The sequence below is a fragment of the Acipenser ruthenus genome, chromosome 5, assembly GCF_902713425.1.
Source record: "Acipenser ruthenus chromosome 5, fAciRut3.2 maternal haplotype, whole genome shotgun sequence".
NCBI lineage: Eukaryota > Metazoa > Chordata > Actinopteri > Acipenseriformes > Acipenseridae > Acipenser > Acipenser ruthenus.
This window is the reverse complement of record NC_081193.1, coordinates 63,437,071-63,455,318: the sequence shown is the minus strand read 5'-3', so window position 1 is coordinate 63,455,318 and position 18,248 is coordinate 63,437,071. Positions and strand designations below refer to the sequence as shown.

The window sequence follows — 18,248 nt, the reverse complement described above, 5'->3', positions numbered from 1 at the left end:
CTATGCAACAAACCATTAAATGACTTTACAGTTGGCAAGCATATATTTGCTAACAGCTCAGCTGGTACTGTAGGCAGTCTGTAGATGGCAGATTTGAAGAGTAAGTATGAAAAACAGTGTGTGCGTCCCCATGTGCTGCTACAACTGTTTATTTAATGTTTTCTTTTCATTGTAAACATCATGAAACTTTTTACACTTAACTTTAAAGTCTGTTTTTAAAGATCTTTTCAAAATGTCCGCACTGGGGTTTGAGATCTATGCTCTAAATCACTGCAGAAAGAGCAAAAAAAAAAAAAAAAAAGCAATCATTATTGCTGTGTTACCTGTTTGACAATGTGGGCAATAATACTTACACTATCAGCACACTAGATCAGACATTTATAAAAGAGCTTTCAAATAGACTTTTAAAGTTATGTGGAAAAAGTTGTCAGGATGTTAACAATGAAAAGGAAAATGTACGTTATTTAAACAGTTGTAGCAAAATGTGGAGAAGTGTAACGCTATATTTTTCAGAACCCCTCAACTTTACTGTTTTTAAAGCAGCCTCACAAATATTGAATGGAAATTTGCCTTGTCATCACTGTATAAGCAACCACAAGCTCACATTATTGGGGCCCTAGTAGCCATGGTTAACAGAGTGTGTGTGTTTTTATTTTTTTTACATTTCTGGGATTTTTTAAGTTGTTTTGTGTTGCACAGTGGGGTCATACAATAGGAAAGATTTGTTTTTTTGCTTTTTCTCACCGATGTGCCATGTATTTACACACAACATGATACATATAACACAATTGGACCACCATCATCAAGTAAAACTTCAATATTTAACTAAATTGAATGTTTGCACTAAAATATATATTTTTGTGATTGGATCTCCTTGCTACTGCCTACATATTTTCTTTAAAACCACTACAGATCTACATACTGTTCACTCTTGAGAAACACCAAAATGTTTTAACAGTATCTGAAAGGTTAATTTCGTATCAGCTTAAGCTTAAAGCTGTATCATATACATTTCCCTAATGTTTATTTAGCAACCTATTTAAGAACATTCTGTATTATGTGTATTTATAAAATTCTACTTATTTCACATGCTTATTAACTAATCCAGGAAAAATAACTTCTGAAAAGACTCCTCAGTGTGAGGTGGGGAAGCATATTGTGTTGCACTGTGCACTGAAGTCCAAAGGTGAAGCATTGTGCACTGTAGCCCAGGCAACACTGATAGGCTTCCCCTTTTCAGAAGCAAAGGTTGGTCATGGCAAATAACAGTGAAAGCATAAACAACAGTGGAGAATCATACAAAAACACATTTAATAAAGGGATATTGTATAGGATTTTTTGAGAAATGTAAATGATATCCTTTAAGTTGTTTAGGTTAAAATCATTTATAGTATAATCATTTTTTTTTTTTTTTTTTAACAACAAAAATAATTCAGCGAATGCAAGGTGGAGGCGCTTACCCCCAGATTATGCCTCTACGTCAGAAGACGAGTTTGGGTCTAATCGCAACTCACCCAAACACGGCCGCCTGCGACCTGGCACAACCTTGAGAAGCACCAGGCTGCAGACCACAGCCTCTCCAGGCCCAGGAGGTGTGGTCCTGAAGCACCGGATGAGAGAGCAGGAGGAGTACATTCGCGACTGGACTGCACACAGCGAGGAGATTGCCAGGTATTCATCTTTTCTCACAAACCTTTTCATAAAACAAGGTTTTCCTTGTAAATGAGTTGTTATTTACAATTGAATCACCAATTACAATTGATTTTATGATCAGTAAAGACAAATGTCTTGCCTCTTGGCAGCATTCCTCTTTTTGACAATGGTCTCTTTGCTTGTGTATTTCATTTTAGTGGAGATATGCAGACTTTAAATACAACACAATGGTGTTGCTGTTACATCTTGGCAGCTAATAACCTCTGTGTTACAGTAACTCCAATGCTCTCACTGCAGCGTGACCTGCAGCAAAGGGAGTGATTAGGTGTCAGGATGCAGAAGTGTAAACTTTGAATATGTAGTGTTGCATTTGAATACATTTATATATACTGAAAAATGTATGCAAATAACTCGCGTTTTAGAAAAGATTGTGGTTGTGAATGTCTAGCTCCCATCTTCAAGGCCTTTTTATTTAGATGAATGGCCAGTCATGCATTGAATCTACAATCTTGAAGGTTCCATACTAACACAAGTAAAAACTAGAAATCTCCCTTAGCAACAGTAATATGACAGTGATAGCTCACAAAATCATTCCATGTGTTGTGCGCGTTCAATTTCAAATGTGCAGTTTTGAAAGAAACACATGTTATGACAAACATTTATTTTCTGATACTACATCCGTTTAGCTCTGTTTGCAAGACATGCTTTCAGCCAGTCCTGCCTTCCCTTGGTCAGGTCATCTGGAGAGTGAAATTGTTCCCACACACCCCTTCACTGCCCTTTTCCCTCATTAATCAGCCAGCTACTTCGGCCATTGACTGACATGCTATTCAGTCAGTAACATGCTTTGACCCTGAAGACACTGCTGTTGAAATTACCTAGGGAAGTAGAAAAAGTAAAATAACAAGCTTCCTGAAAAGAAGGAAAACAAACTGCAAACTATTGTACTACCAGATATAATGTAATAAAACAAAATCACGTTTCAGTTATGTTTCAGTAAGCTCCACAATTTTATTTCAAAATGCTAAACAAAAAAAGAAATGTTGTGTAACATATAAACATGTAAACATGTAACCTGTTCAATGAACACTGCAATACTGAAGCTGTGTACTGCCTGATTTACACTTTTTTTAGTGATTCCCTGATTATTGGTATGTCTTTTTGCCAAATATGTAGGACAGCTCTGATCTAGAGAAACAATGAAGGCATGAAAGCTTCAATATTCCCCTTTTAAGTAAAACATATATTGTAAAAATACTCAGCTACTATATATATGTATATAAATGTAAAAAAAAACAAAGTAGTTGATATTATTTGAAAGAAGTATAAAAAAAAGCAATGATATGCTGTTGTCACCAGATGGCGCTAAGATAACTATAACTTCACAGAAATCCTGTATTACCTCCTGTATAGAGGTCTTATCATGCAGGTCTATCCTCTGTAATTAATCACGTAGACAGTAATTCTTAGCAGGACGCCCATTCCTTATCCCCTAAAACATGCCCAAGTTATATGGCTTTAAATAGGATGCTGTACCAGGCCGGCATGACAGACAGCAAGAGCAGGCATCAGCTTTAGGAGAAGTTAGTTGAAGATTTTTCCAGGGACTGAAAATTATACTACCCCCATTAAACTTGTATTAAATTGAAATTGGTATTGGTCCAAATTCTGTGTTCTTAAAAAAAGGAAAGAAACATTTTTATTTTCATCAGAGCAATGTGTATGTTTAACAAACCTGCAAAGTAGGTGAAATAGGTTTGCAAGAAACTTTATTAATAATTATCTTAATTAAATTGGCATTAAATGCACAGTGCATTAGATACTAAGCACAAATGCAATGATATCTGGTACTACACTAGGTTAAATAAATCTCAATTGCAAGCCATACTTGTATACTGTCTTGCACTCCGTGGATCACCTGGAGAGTGATAGTGTCTCCAACTTTTCACTGGCTTCTTTCCTGTCAATAACCAGTCAGCAGCTTCTCCAGTTGACAAATATGCTTTCAGCCTGTAACATGCTTTGACCCAGAAAACACTGCTGAGGTGAAATGACCCAAGAAGTGCAAGTGTACTTGTGTGCTGTAACATGTATTTCTTTCAAAACTGCACATTTGAGACCTATGTAGCTAATGGAAGTGCAAAACGGCTGCGATATATGGAATTATTTAGTTAGCTACAATTACTTTAAGCATGCAGTTAAAATTACAGTACCAAAATGTATTTTTTTAGGCCAACTTACTGGCCAGTTGTTGTACCCCACTGTTCCTAACCCTGTTTGATGTGTAATAGGTTATTTCCCTGTGTGCGTAGGATTAGCCAAGACCTGGCCAAAGACCTGGCGACCCTCGCGCGAGAGATCCATGACGTGGCAGGAGAGATCGACTCGGAGAGCTCGCCCAGCACAGTCCCCAGTACCACAGTAAGCACTGCAGCCACCACCCCCGGCTCTGTCATTGACACCAGAGAAGAGGTAGGGCAGCCTCACGGAGGAATGCAGAAGGTCCTTTCTTTTCTTTATTCTTTGTTTTGCTTTGCGTCTTGGTTTGCTTTTTGTTTCTTGTAGTTTATTTGCCTTCTGTATTTAAAACATTTCTGTCTCATTTGATCTTGTATTGAGTTAAAGATACAATTCAACTGAAAACTGAATTGGTGGAAATGGATTTGTCCAAGAAACTGCTGTCTGTAAATGCACTTCACCCAATTTGATCTAATTGACTACAAATCACCTAAAATTGTATTTTGAATAATGACTTTCAACTAAATTGGAAATGCTTTAAAGTGTTGAACTAATCTTTTATTTTCTGATGTAGTACTTTTGCCCCCAAGCGTTTCTTTATTTTTGATTACTCACCAATAGCATTTATTTTCCTGGATACACACGTGTAAATGTTTACTGAGATAGATGTAGTGAAAGTATGGTAAACAATAGTCACAGATACAGTAAGGGGGTTGTTTACTACTGCCTGTTGCACTATTGACTACTTCAACTTCCACAAACTTTATAATCTAAGATCCTATACTGTACTATGCTCTTCTTACCCATTTGTTTTCTCTGAAGTAACTAACTGCTGTGCATCTTCACTTTGACACAAGCTGTAACTGATGTAAATCTTGATACCTTGCCATCACACTTAAAATAAACTAAACAAACCACTAATAGCTGAAAAATGTAAACTATATATATATATATATATATATATATATATATATATATATATATATATATATATATATATATATATATAATGAGGTTATTCTGGAATGAAATACATTGTATATCTAATTGAATGTGACGATTTAGTTTGGGAAGATCAAGTTAAAGCTTACAGTAATTTGATCTTTTCTTTTAAGCATCATGTGGCTATTGCAGTAATAAAGTAAAATAAAACACACATATATAACTAGACTTGTGTGTTAAAAAGGGCCAATGAAGTTTGAGATAAACACTAATAGTGTTTAAATACAAGAAATATACCACTTAAGCCCATCTTCATTTACCTACCGTAGTAGTTTCTTACTAGTTTTGTGATATTATTTTACTGATACAGCAGCATTTTACAGCTTTGATCTCCTCTTTCTAGTTGGTGGATCGAGTATTTGATGAAAGCCTTAACTTCAGAAAGATTTCCCCGGCTTTGCAAAACAAGGCTCCAGAGATCAATGGACGACCTGTGGAGCTTCGTCCCCGCACAACAGAGGCCCCTGACCCCCAGGCAGCCATTCGGAGAAGAACGTGGAGCCGGGATGAAGTGAGAAATTTGCAACACGCTTTTTAAAAGGATTAGAATAGACAACAAGGAGCGCTATTGCATATACAGTACAGTGTGTTTCATCTGCATTAAAAAATACATCTACAGAGGGTTTCTATTAATGCTGACTTTGATAGAAATATTTATGAGTTAAACAAACATTACTTTTTTATAAACCTATTATTTTATGTTCTCCTTTGGGTTGAGTGGTCGATCTGACGAAATTGTGTTCTGATAAGGACATTAAAACATGGATATACGTAAGACTTCTGATTTTCGGTTTTAATCGATAAAAAACGAAAAAACACCCCTGATACAGGAAAGAAACTACAACTTAAGTGTGCAAATACTGTAGAGTTACTACTATACATATTTTGACAGAAAAAAACACCCAAGCATTTTGGAAAGTAACCAAAAATAATAATTTCATGCAGTATATAAAAAGCGAAAGCCTAAAAAAAAAAGATTTATATAAAACTCGAAAATAGCTAAAAAATAAGCACCGAAAAATGAAATTAGTAAAAACTGAAAAACAAAAGTCCTAGATATAAAATAGACTAGTGTGTTCATTTCTGTCATTATCAGAAAACTTCAATATTCCAACATCAACCATCCACCCATACAGGTTTGCATGTGTTTCTTTTTTAATATGCATTCAAAATGTCAGAGGGAAACCAAGGGATCATTTTATGATTTATAAAATACCATAAATGTAAATTGGTATCAAAATATATATTACATATATATATTTACATATTTGTATGCAGATATATATTAAGATGTTTTTTTTTTTTTAATATGCAGGCTGTGTTGGACAGTTTATTGCTTACTTCTGTGTCTCAGCTGTCATCTAAAATAAGACAGGCAGTGGACAAGACTGCTGGCAAAATCAGGTACTGTTTTCCTTTGTTTATTAAAACAACTTTCTAGTTTTAAGCAGTGTCAGATTGAGTTAACCAAGCAACTGGTTCCCAAACTCCTGTTAATTCAGATTTCTTTAAAATGTAATAAATGTGGCATATTTCAAACACAACCTTTTAGTACCTGTGGAAGGGTGTGGGTATTCCCTGACGTGGGAGACACTTGGAAACACCGCACAGGTGGCCAGTTTTATTTATTTATTTATTTATTTATTTATTAATTTATTTTCAAGTGATTTATTTTAGCCCGCAGAGGGCGCTGTTGTCCATGGCTTGAATACCAGCGATAGTAGACAGGTCCACAGAAAAAAGTCCCACAGGTAAACAGACACGTTGTCGCATTCAAAGGTGCTCTGAAATAATAATAACAAAAGGCGAAATCAAAAAGAGAAAATAAAACACAGTAATCAAAAACTACAAAGAAAAGGTGCTGCACTTGGCAGCGTTACCCCGACCGTTGCTACCCGCACGGCCCGGGTCCCCGTCCTACACTTCACCGTTCCCTCAGCCTGCTTTCTATACACTTATGGGGTCTGCCCAAGATTTCCCTGCTATCAATATTTTTATTTTCTTCTCTCTGGGTTTCTTTTGTTTTTTTCTTTTTCCGGCCATTCTCGGTCATGGAGCAGAGCTTCTGCTAGCTTGTTGTTTCGTCTTACAGGGGCAGAACTGAGGGAACAACAGAACGTTATTTTATAGGGCCAGCAATCCCCGCAAGGCCCGCCTCTCAACCACTCAGAGAGAGGGAAAGCCCACACACCCTCTCTCCCACCTCTCTGTGTCACTGCCATAACTGACAGCCGGATATTGCAAGGCTGCTGCCCTCTTCCTGCAGCACTATGAACACACCAGAAGAGTCAGCACAGATCTCCCCCTGTTACAGTACCATAAAGTTATATATAACAATCCGTTATAGTGCGGAATCAGTTATAACACGGTATGGTTGTAGCTCCCATTTCCCCCATACAATTTGACTCACAAATGTTGGGTTTTATTGTTGTTTTACATTACCATATTTAAACCCATTTAAGTTGCAACTGGGACATACAGTACTTTTAAAGCTCCTGTGCTTGCACTGTATTTTTTTTTCTAAAAGTAAAAACAAACTGTCCGTTAATGTTACAAAACAAGCACGGAACAATACAAGTGTGTATAAACGTCCTTGGATTCTGTGTTATTTATTTACAGTTTAAAACATTTATTATAAAAAATACACAATTTAAATAAGAGTGGTGTAAACTTTAAACTAGTTTCTATTGTACTGTATATATTGTAATGACCCAGGATTTATACCGTTGCACGACTGGTCTACAGACCCTGTGCGCGCGGATGTGTGTGTGTGTGTGTGTCTTTTTCAGGTAATGCTATAAAAAATTTAAAAAGTCACATATATTAATGTTTTAAGTGCATGGTACATATTTAAATACTAAATAGTAATACCGTACATTTAGTCCCTTCTGATCTGTATACTTGTGTAACCTTTTATCAAAATAATAATAAAATAAAAATCTCTGTTTAATACAGTTATTAATATTAAATGCGCATCATGCTGCGGGATTCTTTGCGACATATAGTGGCCATATTCCGCTGTTTGTTGTTGTTAACGTGGCTGTTATGTTCAGTTTTAAAACTAATGCAGTGGTACAGCATCGCTATTACGTTATGGACTGTCGCAATAGCTACCGTATATTGAGCCAGCTGGGTTTTTGACGACAGTCGCAAAAGAGAAATGTGCATCTGTTTGGTTGTAACAATAAAGTGCCATTCATCCAAGCAAAGCATTGGGTGGAATTTCTTTACCAAGCAGGAGAAAACGGAAATATTTAATTCAAAGGAGGAAGCACACTTACTTAATGTGCTCCACATTATTGTATTTTTATTTTATTTATTTGCTTATATATTTTAATACATTTTTAAACAGGCAACCTGTTTTATCTTTTTGGTAAGAAACTATATCTGCGTAATAACTGTAGATAAAGCATTCCATAATGGAAGTCACATGGTTATTACTAATGGATAACAGAGTTATCACTGACATAAATCAACAGGATGTTATGTTATTTTCATTCCGATTTAGTTCCTGAGAAGAATCGTCGCCGCAGTTATTATTATTATTGAGGTGTACTTGGCGTTCGCTGTGTTATTGTTTTCTGTAAAACATTGCTATCCTGTCAGTTAAGAAAAGGCTTAATGCAAAAGCTTGTTTTAACATTGTCTTTATTACTGAGGCCAGAGACCCGTGCTTACAACTGCATTGCCATATTTTTTTACATTTTCTTTAAATTCTCAAATTTAATAAATCCTGGGTAGTAAAGATATATATATATATATATATATATATATATATATATATATATATATATATATATAATATAAAGATGCAGTCCATCTTCAAGCTGTAAATCAATAATCGTTGCCAAACGGTTGCAAGCTTCTCCAATTAAAAACCTCATGTAAATGAATGTATCTTGACAGCATCAAAAAACAGGGGGCATCACATGCTCTTTAATCACTTAATAAAGGGTTTTAATGAAGCATATTAGGCAACCACAAATAACATTTGTTTTCCTATTACTAATTCAGTGCTTGCTGCAGTCTAACAGTCAGCACCAAAATGCTGTATCCGTCTCGTTTGAAAAGATTAGGTCTCCTGACTGTTAATTCTCACAACTGCCTGGTTTCAATAAGCGGTACTCTTAACACATGCTGAGGCACCTAGTGAAGTTAGCACCCTTAAGTGAATATGGTTTGCATATCAAATACCTTCTTTGCGGTATTTTGTGAGGTATTTTGCATACATTTCCAGCCATTAACATTATTTGTTATATTTAAAAGACTCGAATGCGGTACTTTTTCCACACGCTAGGTTGCCTGCCACTGGTTAGTGAATATAGCAGGTGTGCAAAGCACCCAGTAAAGGGGCTTACTGCGTGCAGAACACGTTACCGCTGTTTAGTGAATGAGGCCCAAAGCATCTTAACGCAGACTTGATATAGAATAACAAAGCCTAATTTTGATGTACAATAATTGCAATAAGAACAACTAACAATGATTACAAACATCAGGACCTACATAATATACCATAGCATACCACCCTGAATTTAAAGATACTGTAATATATATGTGTGTGTGTGTGTGTGTGTGTGTGTGTATGTATATTCTTATTGCAATTACTGTACATCAAAATTATGTTGTTGTTTTTTTTTTTTTATTTAAATTTTTTTTAGTCTGTGTTAAGATGCTTTGAGTTTTCTGCTCTTTAGATCTAATTGCTTGCCTTAGACATATGCAATGTAGGCTAGATTAGCCAGTGTTTTCATATTAGTAAGCACCAGTATCATCTAGTACACACCGAAATTGAAGTAAAACATTTCACTAAATGGCTTCAATAAAGACAATTTGGCTGATCTAACCTATGTTACATACAGTATATCTATGGAAGGCAATTAGAACGAAAGAGTAGAAACTGCACTGGTATTCTCAGCACCTTAACACAAACTTATCAAAAAACAACATAAAAAACATTCATTTCATTAATTCCAATTAGAATCATCATAAAAATGTAAAGTGACAGTAAAAAGGAGGTTTAACTTTGTGTATGCTTAACTTTGTGCGAATGAAAAGTCAGGAGACCTAATCTTTTCAAACGAGACGGATACAGCATTTTGGTGCTGACTGTTAGACTGCAGCAAGCACTGAATTACTAATAGGAAGACGACATCTGCAAATGTTATTTGTGGTTGCCTAATATGCTTCATTAAAACCCTTAATTAAGTGATTAAAGAGCATGTGATGCCCCCTGTTTTTTGATGCTGTCAAGATACATTCATTTACATGAGGTTTTTAATTGGAGAAGCTTGTAACCGTTTGGCAACGTTTATTAATTTACAGCTAGAAGAGGGACTGCGTCTTTGTTTTTCCCCAGTCTCCCTCACCATTTTGCATTCAATCCCAATTCTCTACCTTCCGGTTCTTGATTGGTTTGTCCCAGCAGCAGCATAAACTGCTGTTCCCTGTCTTAAGCTTGTGCTGATATCAGAATAATAAATCTCTGGTTGCAATTTGTAATGGAATATAGGACCGCATGCTGATAGGAGAAACTGAAGATAGTAAAACACTCCATTTAAAACATTTACTGTACCACATCCAAGTAATATGGGCTATAAAAGAAGAAGAAAAAAGATTGTTATCGATGTCATTGATGTTGGTATGCAGGGTTCTTTCTTTTTTAAATTTATTATCATGTTTAATGTATAAATATACAGGGAGGTGGACAAAAAACGAAATACTTTTGATCTGCGCATTCACTCAAAATGTTTATTTGAAGATGGTGTGATGATCTGTTCAGTAATACCAAGATATTAAAGATGAAAGTTAGATCCCCAGCCTTTCTTCATTCCTACAATAAATGGGTGCTGCTATACTTGTGAGGCTGCAGGCTCATTCAAATTACCATTTGAAGAGTACCAAGATATGCAGTATTATAAGTCATGTCATGTATAACTTTGCACATGGTGTAGCTCTCATTTAAATGACTTATAATTTGTTTTAAGTGTTCAGTGGCTGCCTCTAATCAAGTTCACTCATAGTCCTGCCATAGCAAAGAGTCTTTTTTCATTTATTCACCTGTCCTTATTCTTTACATACTGTGAAGTCATAATTCATCACAAGTAAATTCACCCTTTACCCTTGGTTCAGACATTTTCTGCTTACACAACATTAAACGCTTGTGACTTCAAACTTTAAGTAACATCAGCTGAAAGTTACTGTAGAGAGTGGCATAGTTGCACATAAGAGCAAAAATGGCAAAACAGAAATCTACTCACTGACCTCCTTGACAGATTGTCGGGTAGTCATGCATTTATCACATTGATGCCTAAGGATCAAACTGACAGTTCCTCTTTTACTGCCAAACAACATTTCAGTTTCGTTCATTTATTTATTTCTTTATTTATTTTGCTTTCCTTTTAGAATACTATTCAAGGACAAGGACAGGAATTGGGAAGAAATTGAAAACAAATTGCGAGCTGAAAGTGACATGCCGCTTCTGAAAACATCAAACAAGGTAAGAGAACAAACAAATCCCACCTTGTACTGTAGATAAAGTAGCCATTTCTACATCACCCCCAGATACATGGGATTCTCAAAAGTGACATGTCTCCCTGCTGTGTTATTGTAAAACATTTTTAAACTGTCACTTTATTGTTGCTGAACAAACAGACTACTTCTCAGATGTGCTTAACAAGTATAATTCTAGAGGTGCTGAGTATGGTAATAGGATACTATGTCTATATATTGTATGTTTGAACCAGGATACTAGGATGAGGAGTACCAAATGTTAAACATGCATAGCAAATATACTGCTGGGCTTGTGGTTTAGAAAATAAATGCAGTGGCTTAAATATGCCAAAAGTATTGCGCTTCCATTTAGCGATTTTGCTAATACATAGTCTATTTAGAGCAGGGGTCTCCAACCCTGGTCCTGGAGAGCCCCTATCCAGCAGGTTTTATAGGTGTCTTTACATCATCAATAGCTAAAGATCTGGAACACCTGTTAATCTTGACTAATTAAGCCAATAATTGGTTCAAATAAGTAACTGAGAGATTGGTTGAAATGAAAACTAGCAGCCACAGTAGCTCCCCAGGACCAGGGTTGGAGACCCCTGATTTAGAGGTTAAACTGGACAGTTCATGGAGTTTCTCCTTTAAAAGTAGTTGTTCGTACTTCTCCACGTCTACAACGACTAGCTTGTGGAACAGGTTGTTCAATAAAGTAATACCACTGCAAATCACATGTGCTGTTTTAATTGTGACATTTTAAACCACACCCTAATAGAGTTCTTGACCTGACGGCACACAAAGCAAAGAAGAGGATGAAGTTATCTGTTATGGCATTTTATATTGAAATACACAAGCTACCATACAACCTAAACTAAATATTGCATATGAGATTTCTTTGGAATCTCAGAATAACAATAAAAGCTGATATTGGTTAGCAAGATGTGTATATATATATATATCTATCTATCTATCTATCTATCTATCTATCTATCTATCTATCTATCTATCTATCTATCTGTGTGTATATATATATATATATATATATATATATATATATATATATATATATATATATATATATATATATATTGTTTTAAGTTTTGTTTTATAAGTTAAAACCTAAAACAAAAAACAACTATATATATATATATATGAGTAACACAAAAGGAAACAACCTTTAAAAACAAAAAAGAGTTGGAAGAATTATTACAAATAAAATAAACTGAGTAATGCACTTAATTTGATGAATTATCAAATTAAAGCTGAAAGTATTGCTTCTGTAATCACCACATTTGCCATCATGTTTTGCCACAGTTTTTAATTGAAAGATAATGTGTAAATGGGTGAGATTCATCATTTTAAGGTTATATGTGCACTGTGGGCTTCCCTTGCCTGCAGTGGGTTCTGTGGAAAACATCCCCATAGTGCATTGCGCCACGGGGTTACCGGTCACTTGCCACAGAAACACTTTTTTTTTGTCATGCCTCAGCTACATTTAAGAAAAATCCTCTGAACCACCAGATGGCGCACTTTTCTTTAAAACTTAAAAAAATATTCAGGGTAGACAGACACCAGATGCTGTTTCAAATCATGTGGCACTTTATCATATATATATTAATGGGAGAAAGAAATGGTGACAGTTACATAATGTAACATAAAAGCAACATAAGGTTTAGTGTTACTTTGACAGATTTTTTATTATCATGACCAAGATTTAGACACTTAGTTTCCCTGTCAGGTAAACTAAGGTACAATAAATGGCGACAACAAATGGAATGTTTGTATTTTTGAAAGACGGTTTGATTAAACAAGTGTCATATTTATTACATGAATACTTTACTGTACACTATGTTACATTGTTATAATGCCTGTCATGAGGTCAGTGCTAAGTTGTAGCACATAAAAACGCGTATTGTATTATTATTTTATTATTACAGTAAAGAAATTTAGTTTTATGTTATTAGTGGGGCTTGCGAAGCAAGAGTCCCCACTTTAAATCTTCGACATACTACTTCTTCTTCTTCTTATTCTTTGGCACGCTACTCCTCTTACACCGTTTAAGCTAGAAACGCCATTCAAACTTTAAAACGTGTAGACCGGTCTGGAATAGTGTGCTTGTATACAACTTTTTGATATATTTTATACTTTTTAAACTATTAAGCTTTTTGTCCTTTTTTTGTCCATCTTCATTCACTTTAATGGGACTTTTTATAACATTCTAAAGATCCCCATTGTTTAAAAACTCCCAGACTTCCAACATTCTATTTACTGTAAACGATGTAACTTTTGACATAAATCAACTACTTTGACCACTTTCCCAATAAAGCAAGCCCCACAACTTTACTTGTAAAGTTTCCATCTAGTTATTATTACCACTTAGGTTTGCCTTTAAATAGTTAAGCTCATGCAAAATGTGAGGCTGTGGGGGGTTGTTGTTAAATAGTCTAAACAGTTTTCCAAGTTAAAATGTAATGCTGTGGTTTCATCCAGCTCTGTATTTGTACACAACAATCTGCCTAACTATGCTTGTAGAATACGCAGGCCTGGTGGCAGAGTGTGCACTACGAGATGACACCAAGTTGTTTTGGGGGGGCACATTATGGAAAAGGTCACAATAAGACTCCGCCTCTCGCAGGTAAATCCATCTCAGTTACATATGTGAGCAGGAGGATGATGGGAAATGTAGTTCTGAGAGGTCCATGCAGGTACATGGGAAGCCACCTTGAGGCAGTGAATGCAATTTAAAAGTTTAAAGTGGTCAAAATGTAAACAAAATAAATAAAACAATACACACACCTTACGTAAACAGTTGTAGTAACACATGGGAACATGTAATAAAATAAAAAGGTCCTTATGTACCCTTTATTGGCAAATACGTATGTTTGATTGTACATGGATCACTTGCATGACCATTCAGACATTTAAAAAGCTTCTACAAGCATGGGGTATATAAGAAATGCAGAAACAAGTACATCTACTGTATTTAGTACAGTATTTTAAAAATGTGTTGTTTGACGAGACTACTAAAGGAAAAAAATCAAATCATATTAAAAAAACTTTTAGTCCCATTCATAGAATATGTGGGGGAAAAAAAGCAAACACTGTACAACATTTCAATTAAAATAGCATTTAATACTGGCAGCTTTAGATTTTGTTTGCTTTAGTAGTCTCATTGTCGATCAACAAATTAACTATTTAAAACCCAGGATGGAATAGCAGCCATAAAATGTGACCCATCCCCAATAGAATGACAATCGCTGCACAAGGCAGAGCATATTGATTTGTTAAACAAGAACAGAGTGAAGAGGAAATTGCATAGAGACTGTATGGGGGAATAGGTCTGAAATAAACAGAGGCCTTCTTGTTTACTAATGCACTGTAAATGTCACCATAAAATAAAATAAATTAATAATCAGAAGTTTTCCCCTTCTCTACTGCAACTCCCTAAAATATAGTATAACAGCTTGAAAATAATGTATAACCTCCAGATAATGCAAGTCACAGCAGCTTGACTGTGGCAAGAAGTTTCAGTAGGGAGATCTAGTGTCTGTAAATCTAAAGCTGCCATGGAACATGCTAATTGAAGTCAAAATGCTAATAATGTAGTAAATGTAGATATTAAATAATGCCACTTCAGTGTGTAATTTGAACATGGTTACTGAAGCTTTAAAAAGAACAAGTTTATTGCAAGTTATTTTAAATGTGTTAAGAGTAATTGAAAACTCTGAAAACCCTAGTTAAGCATCCATGTGAGGGGAGCTTGTAGTAAACTTATTTTTAGATTTAAACAGAAACAAGTCTAAATGGATTTTATTAATCAGTTTTAACCTAACAAAGTTAGTAAAATGTAAATGATTATATTAAAATAACACCACCATTCAAATTAAAAAATGTACGTGGGCTGCATTTTTTTGTTAACATGGTAACTCGCTGACTTGGTTGTATAGTAAGTGTCTCCAAGTACTGCTGCAGTGCACTAAGTCTGTACTGCATTAAAACGTGTATTAAAAGGGTAATATTTTGTTTACAACATATCAAAATGTGATCATTCAATCCTTATCTTAAATGAATTTGTTTCTTAATAAGTGCAACACTATAAATGCTATATTATTTTTATTAATATTTATGTGGAGGTTACAAAGGCACAGTAGCACAAATTAGCTGCAGAGGCAGAACAACAGAATCCGCTGCTGAGACAGGCCAGTCAAACATGAAAGCGCATCACTTATTCCCAATCCTATAACTCCGAAACCACACCTGATATGTTAGTAATTCAAAGAGGTACAGTGTGTCTTACTGACACATAGCACAACACAATCAACTTTTTGAGCGATAGCTAAGTGGTTAAGGCTTTGAAATACCACCTCATAAAATTAATTGTTTTTTTTCAATGTTCCAATTTGGCAGATTTTCTTCCTATCGGGTCTGTAGAAAGGGTAATAGGTATTGAATGTATTTCAAAGCATTTTGTACATGTAATGTGGTCTGGACCCTGTGGCCAGGTCGAAATAGGGAGACCGCAACAGACATGGCGCCACTGCTGTCACACAATTGAATTGTTATACTTGACGAATGTAAAGTAGGTAAACAATACCATCAAAACAACGATATTTTGTGAGATTGATATTGTATTTTAAGAAATTATTATACTATTAATTACGAGTTCCGTTGTCTTTTAAGATTTGTAGTGACTGTATAGCTCTGTTAAACATATAACCACACAAACATACATAAATATTTTAGGGCAGACGTGTAGCAGACAAAAAGTTATTGATTACTGGGATAATCTTACATCAATTTCAAGACTGCTGAATTGATGACACACACACACTGTCCTTCTCATAGGAGATGAACCCGATCATGCTCTGTTCACCCACGCTACATGTGGGAGTTTGGAAATCCCTGACACTGAGGTTCTGTGACTTTTTACGTTTCTTCTGTATAGCTCTTAAGGTCACATGAGTAACTGTACTTGGAACAGAAAACCTGGTTCTGATGCCAAGGGAAGCACAGGTCCCCACACTGCCACACTTGGCCTTTTACCTTTCTATTTACAATTCCACTTGTCAGCACTCTCAGTCTCAAAGCCAGATGAATCAGCAGTACATGCCAAGAACAACTTGTTCATGGTTAGTTTGAGGCCCACAGTTTTAAACAAGCAGAAAGATTGCTGTTGCTATCTTGAGGAAAGAGATGAAGGGAATCCTTGTTTTGTCTTCCACCCTTCCCGTATGTAAACTATCCAGCTTCAGCACAGCAGGGACCCCAGTGGAAGTGAGGTGTGGCTTCTCGGCTTGTGACTTGAATACAGATCCTTTTTTGCAATGGTTATTTATATCAAAACAAATTATATTAGTTTGGTGCCACAGACAAGGGACAGCTAAATTATGCCATGTCAGCATTCCAGATACCAGCGTTCTGCCTTTGTTTGAGCAGGGAATGCATCTGCAGACAGAGATGTCTAGTTACAATCAGGGGACAACATGGTATACACTGACTGGACAGCAATTCCAAGGAATATGTATGGGATTATCTTGAGGCATTTCTTGAAAGTAGTTTGGTTTTTGGTTTAGCTGGAATAATACATTCAAGTTGTTGTTTTTAATTCGCAGTAATTTTGTCAAGATAATAAGCAAGCTACAGATTGATGCCTTACTCTAAGGAACAGCAGAAGATGTTATACTGCTGTTAAATCTACCTTCTATCAGCAGTACTTGTCTCCCCAGTCAGGAGGAGATGAATTGCTGATCTTGACAATTTGTATTTAAAATGATTGACAAACTTGCTGCCACACCAAACACACTCTAAATGTGGATCACTAGTTGTTGTTACTGTGTGTGTTGTATTTAAGTTGTGAACTACAACAATATAAAAAAAACATTTAAACATAAAAACACAGGGGGCTCCCGAGTGGCACATCCGGTAAAGGCGCTCCGCTGACCGTGGACAGAAGCTCCCAGGGGGCGGCACACAATTGGTCGAGCGCCGCCCGGGGGGAGGGTTAGGTCGGCCAGGGTGTCTTCAACTCACCACGCACCAGCGACCCCTGTATTCTGGCCGGGTGCCTGCAGGCTTGCCTGTAAGCTGCCCAGAGCTGCGTTGTCCTCCGACGATGTAGCTCTGAGGTGGCTTCATGGTGGGTGCAGTGTGAAAAGAAGCGGTCGGCTGACGGCACACGCTTCAGAGGACAGCGTGTGATCGTCTTCGCCCCTCCCGAGTCAGTGCGGGGGTGGTAGCGGTGAGCTGAACCTAAAAATAACTGGCTATTCTAAATTGGGAGAAAATGATAAACAATTGGTGACTACTAAATTAAAAAAAAAAATACAAAAAAAAACAACATCTTTTTGTTTTGGAATTCAGCCCAGTTTTAGATGAAGGAATATTACTTTATTCTCAATGCAGTGTGCATTAAATTATTTGAGTTCAGAGAGATGTACTGGAGATTAAAAACATGAAAGTAAATATTGTAAAACATATTTTTATAATCTTCAGATTCAAAGTTACTATCACCCCAGGAATTCTAGGTTTATACAAATTTTTTGGGGAAAGCCCCCCTCTGATGCCATGTTTCATGCCCATAGTAGTTAGTATTATGCAGGGCTCCAGACTGCGACCAAAAAATATTTTTTGGGGTAAGTCACCGTTGGCGCCTGCAACACAAAAATACTGCCTCTCACTCTTTTAAAAGGACAAGCGAGAGCACCAACAAGCATCAATCTCCCATGTGTCCACTGTAATGTGTGAGAAGGCCTGTTAGATTGAAAATGAAATAACTGAAATTGCAGAAAAAACAGAACACACACATTTATTTCCTTATTCTACATGGTGTCAGTATCAGTGAGTATTAGGCAGATTTATTGAGA

The 18,248-nt window shown here is 36.0% G+C and overlaps 1 protein-coding gene across 9 annotated transcripts in view; it reads left to right on the top strand.

Moving 5' to 3' along the window:
• Window positions 1-18,248, top strand: part of LOC117402941 (centrosomal protein of 170 kDa-like) — a 118,682-nt gene that overhangs the window by 89,993 nt on the left and 10,441 nt on the right. For 2 of the 9 annotated variants that reach the window (XM_059024370.1, XM_059024368.1), the window contains 5 exons: window positions 1,437-1,671; window positions 3,966-4,074; window positions 5,237-5,404; window positions 6,209-6,297; window positions 11,296-11,389. In XM_059024370.1, the coding sequence (XP_058880353.1) occupies window positions 1,437-1,671; window positions 3,966-4,074; window positions 5,237-5,404; window positions 6,209-6,297; window positions 11,296-11,389 (695 nt within the window). Of the gene's footprint in view, window positions 1-1,436; window positions 1,672-3,944; window positions 4,156-5,236; window positions 5,405-6,208; window positions 6,298-11,295; window positions 11,390-18,248 lie in introns of all 9 variants that reach the window. The other 7 variants (XM_059024365.1, XM_059024362.1, XM_059024364.1 and 4 more) reach the window with 5 other exon arrangements.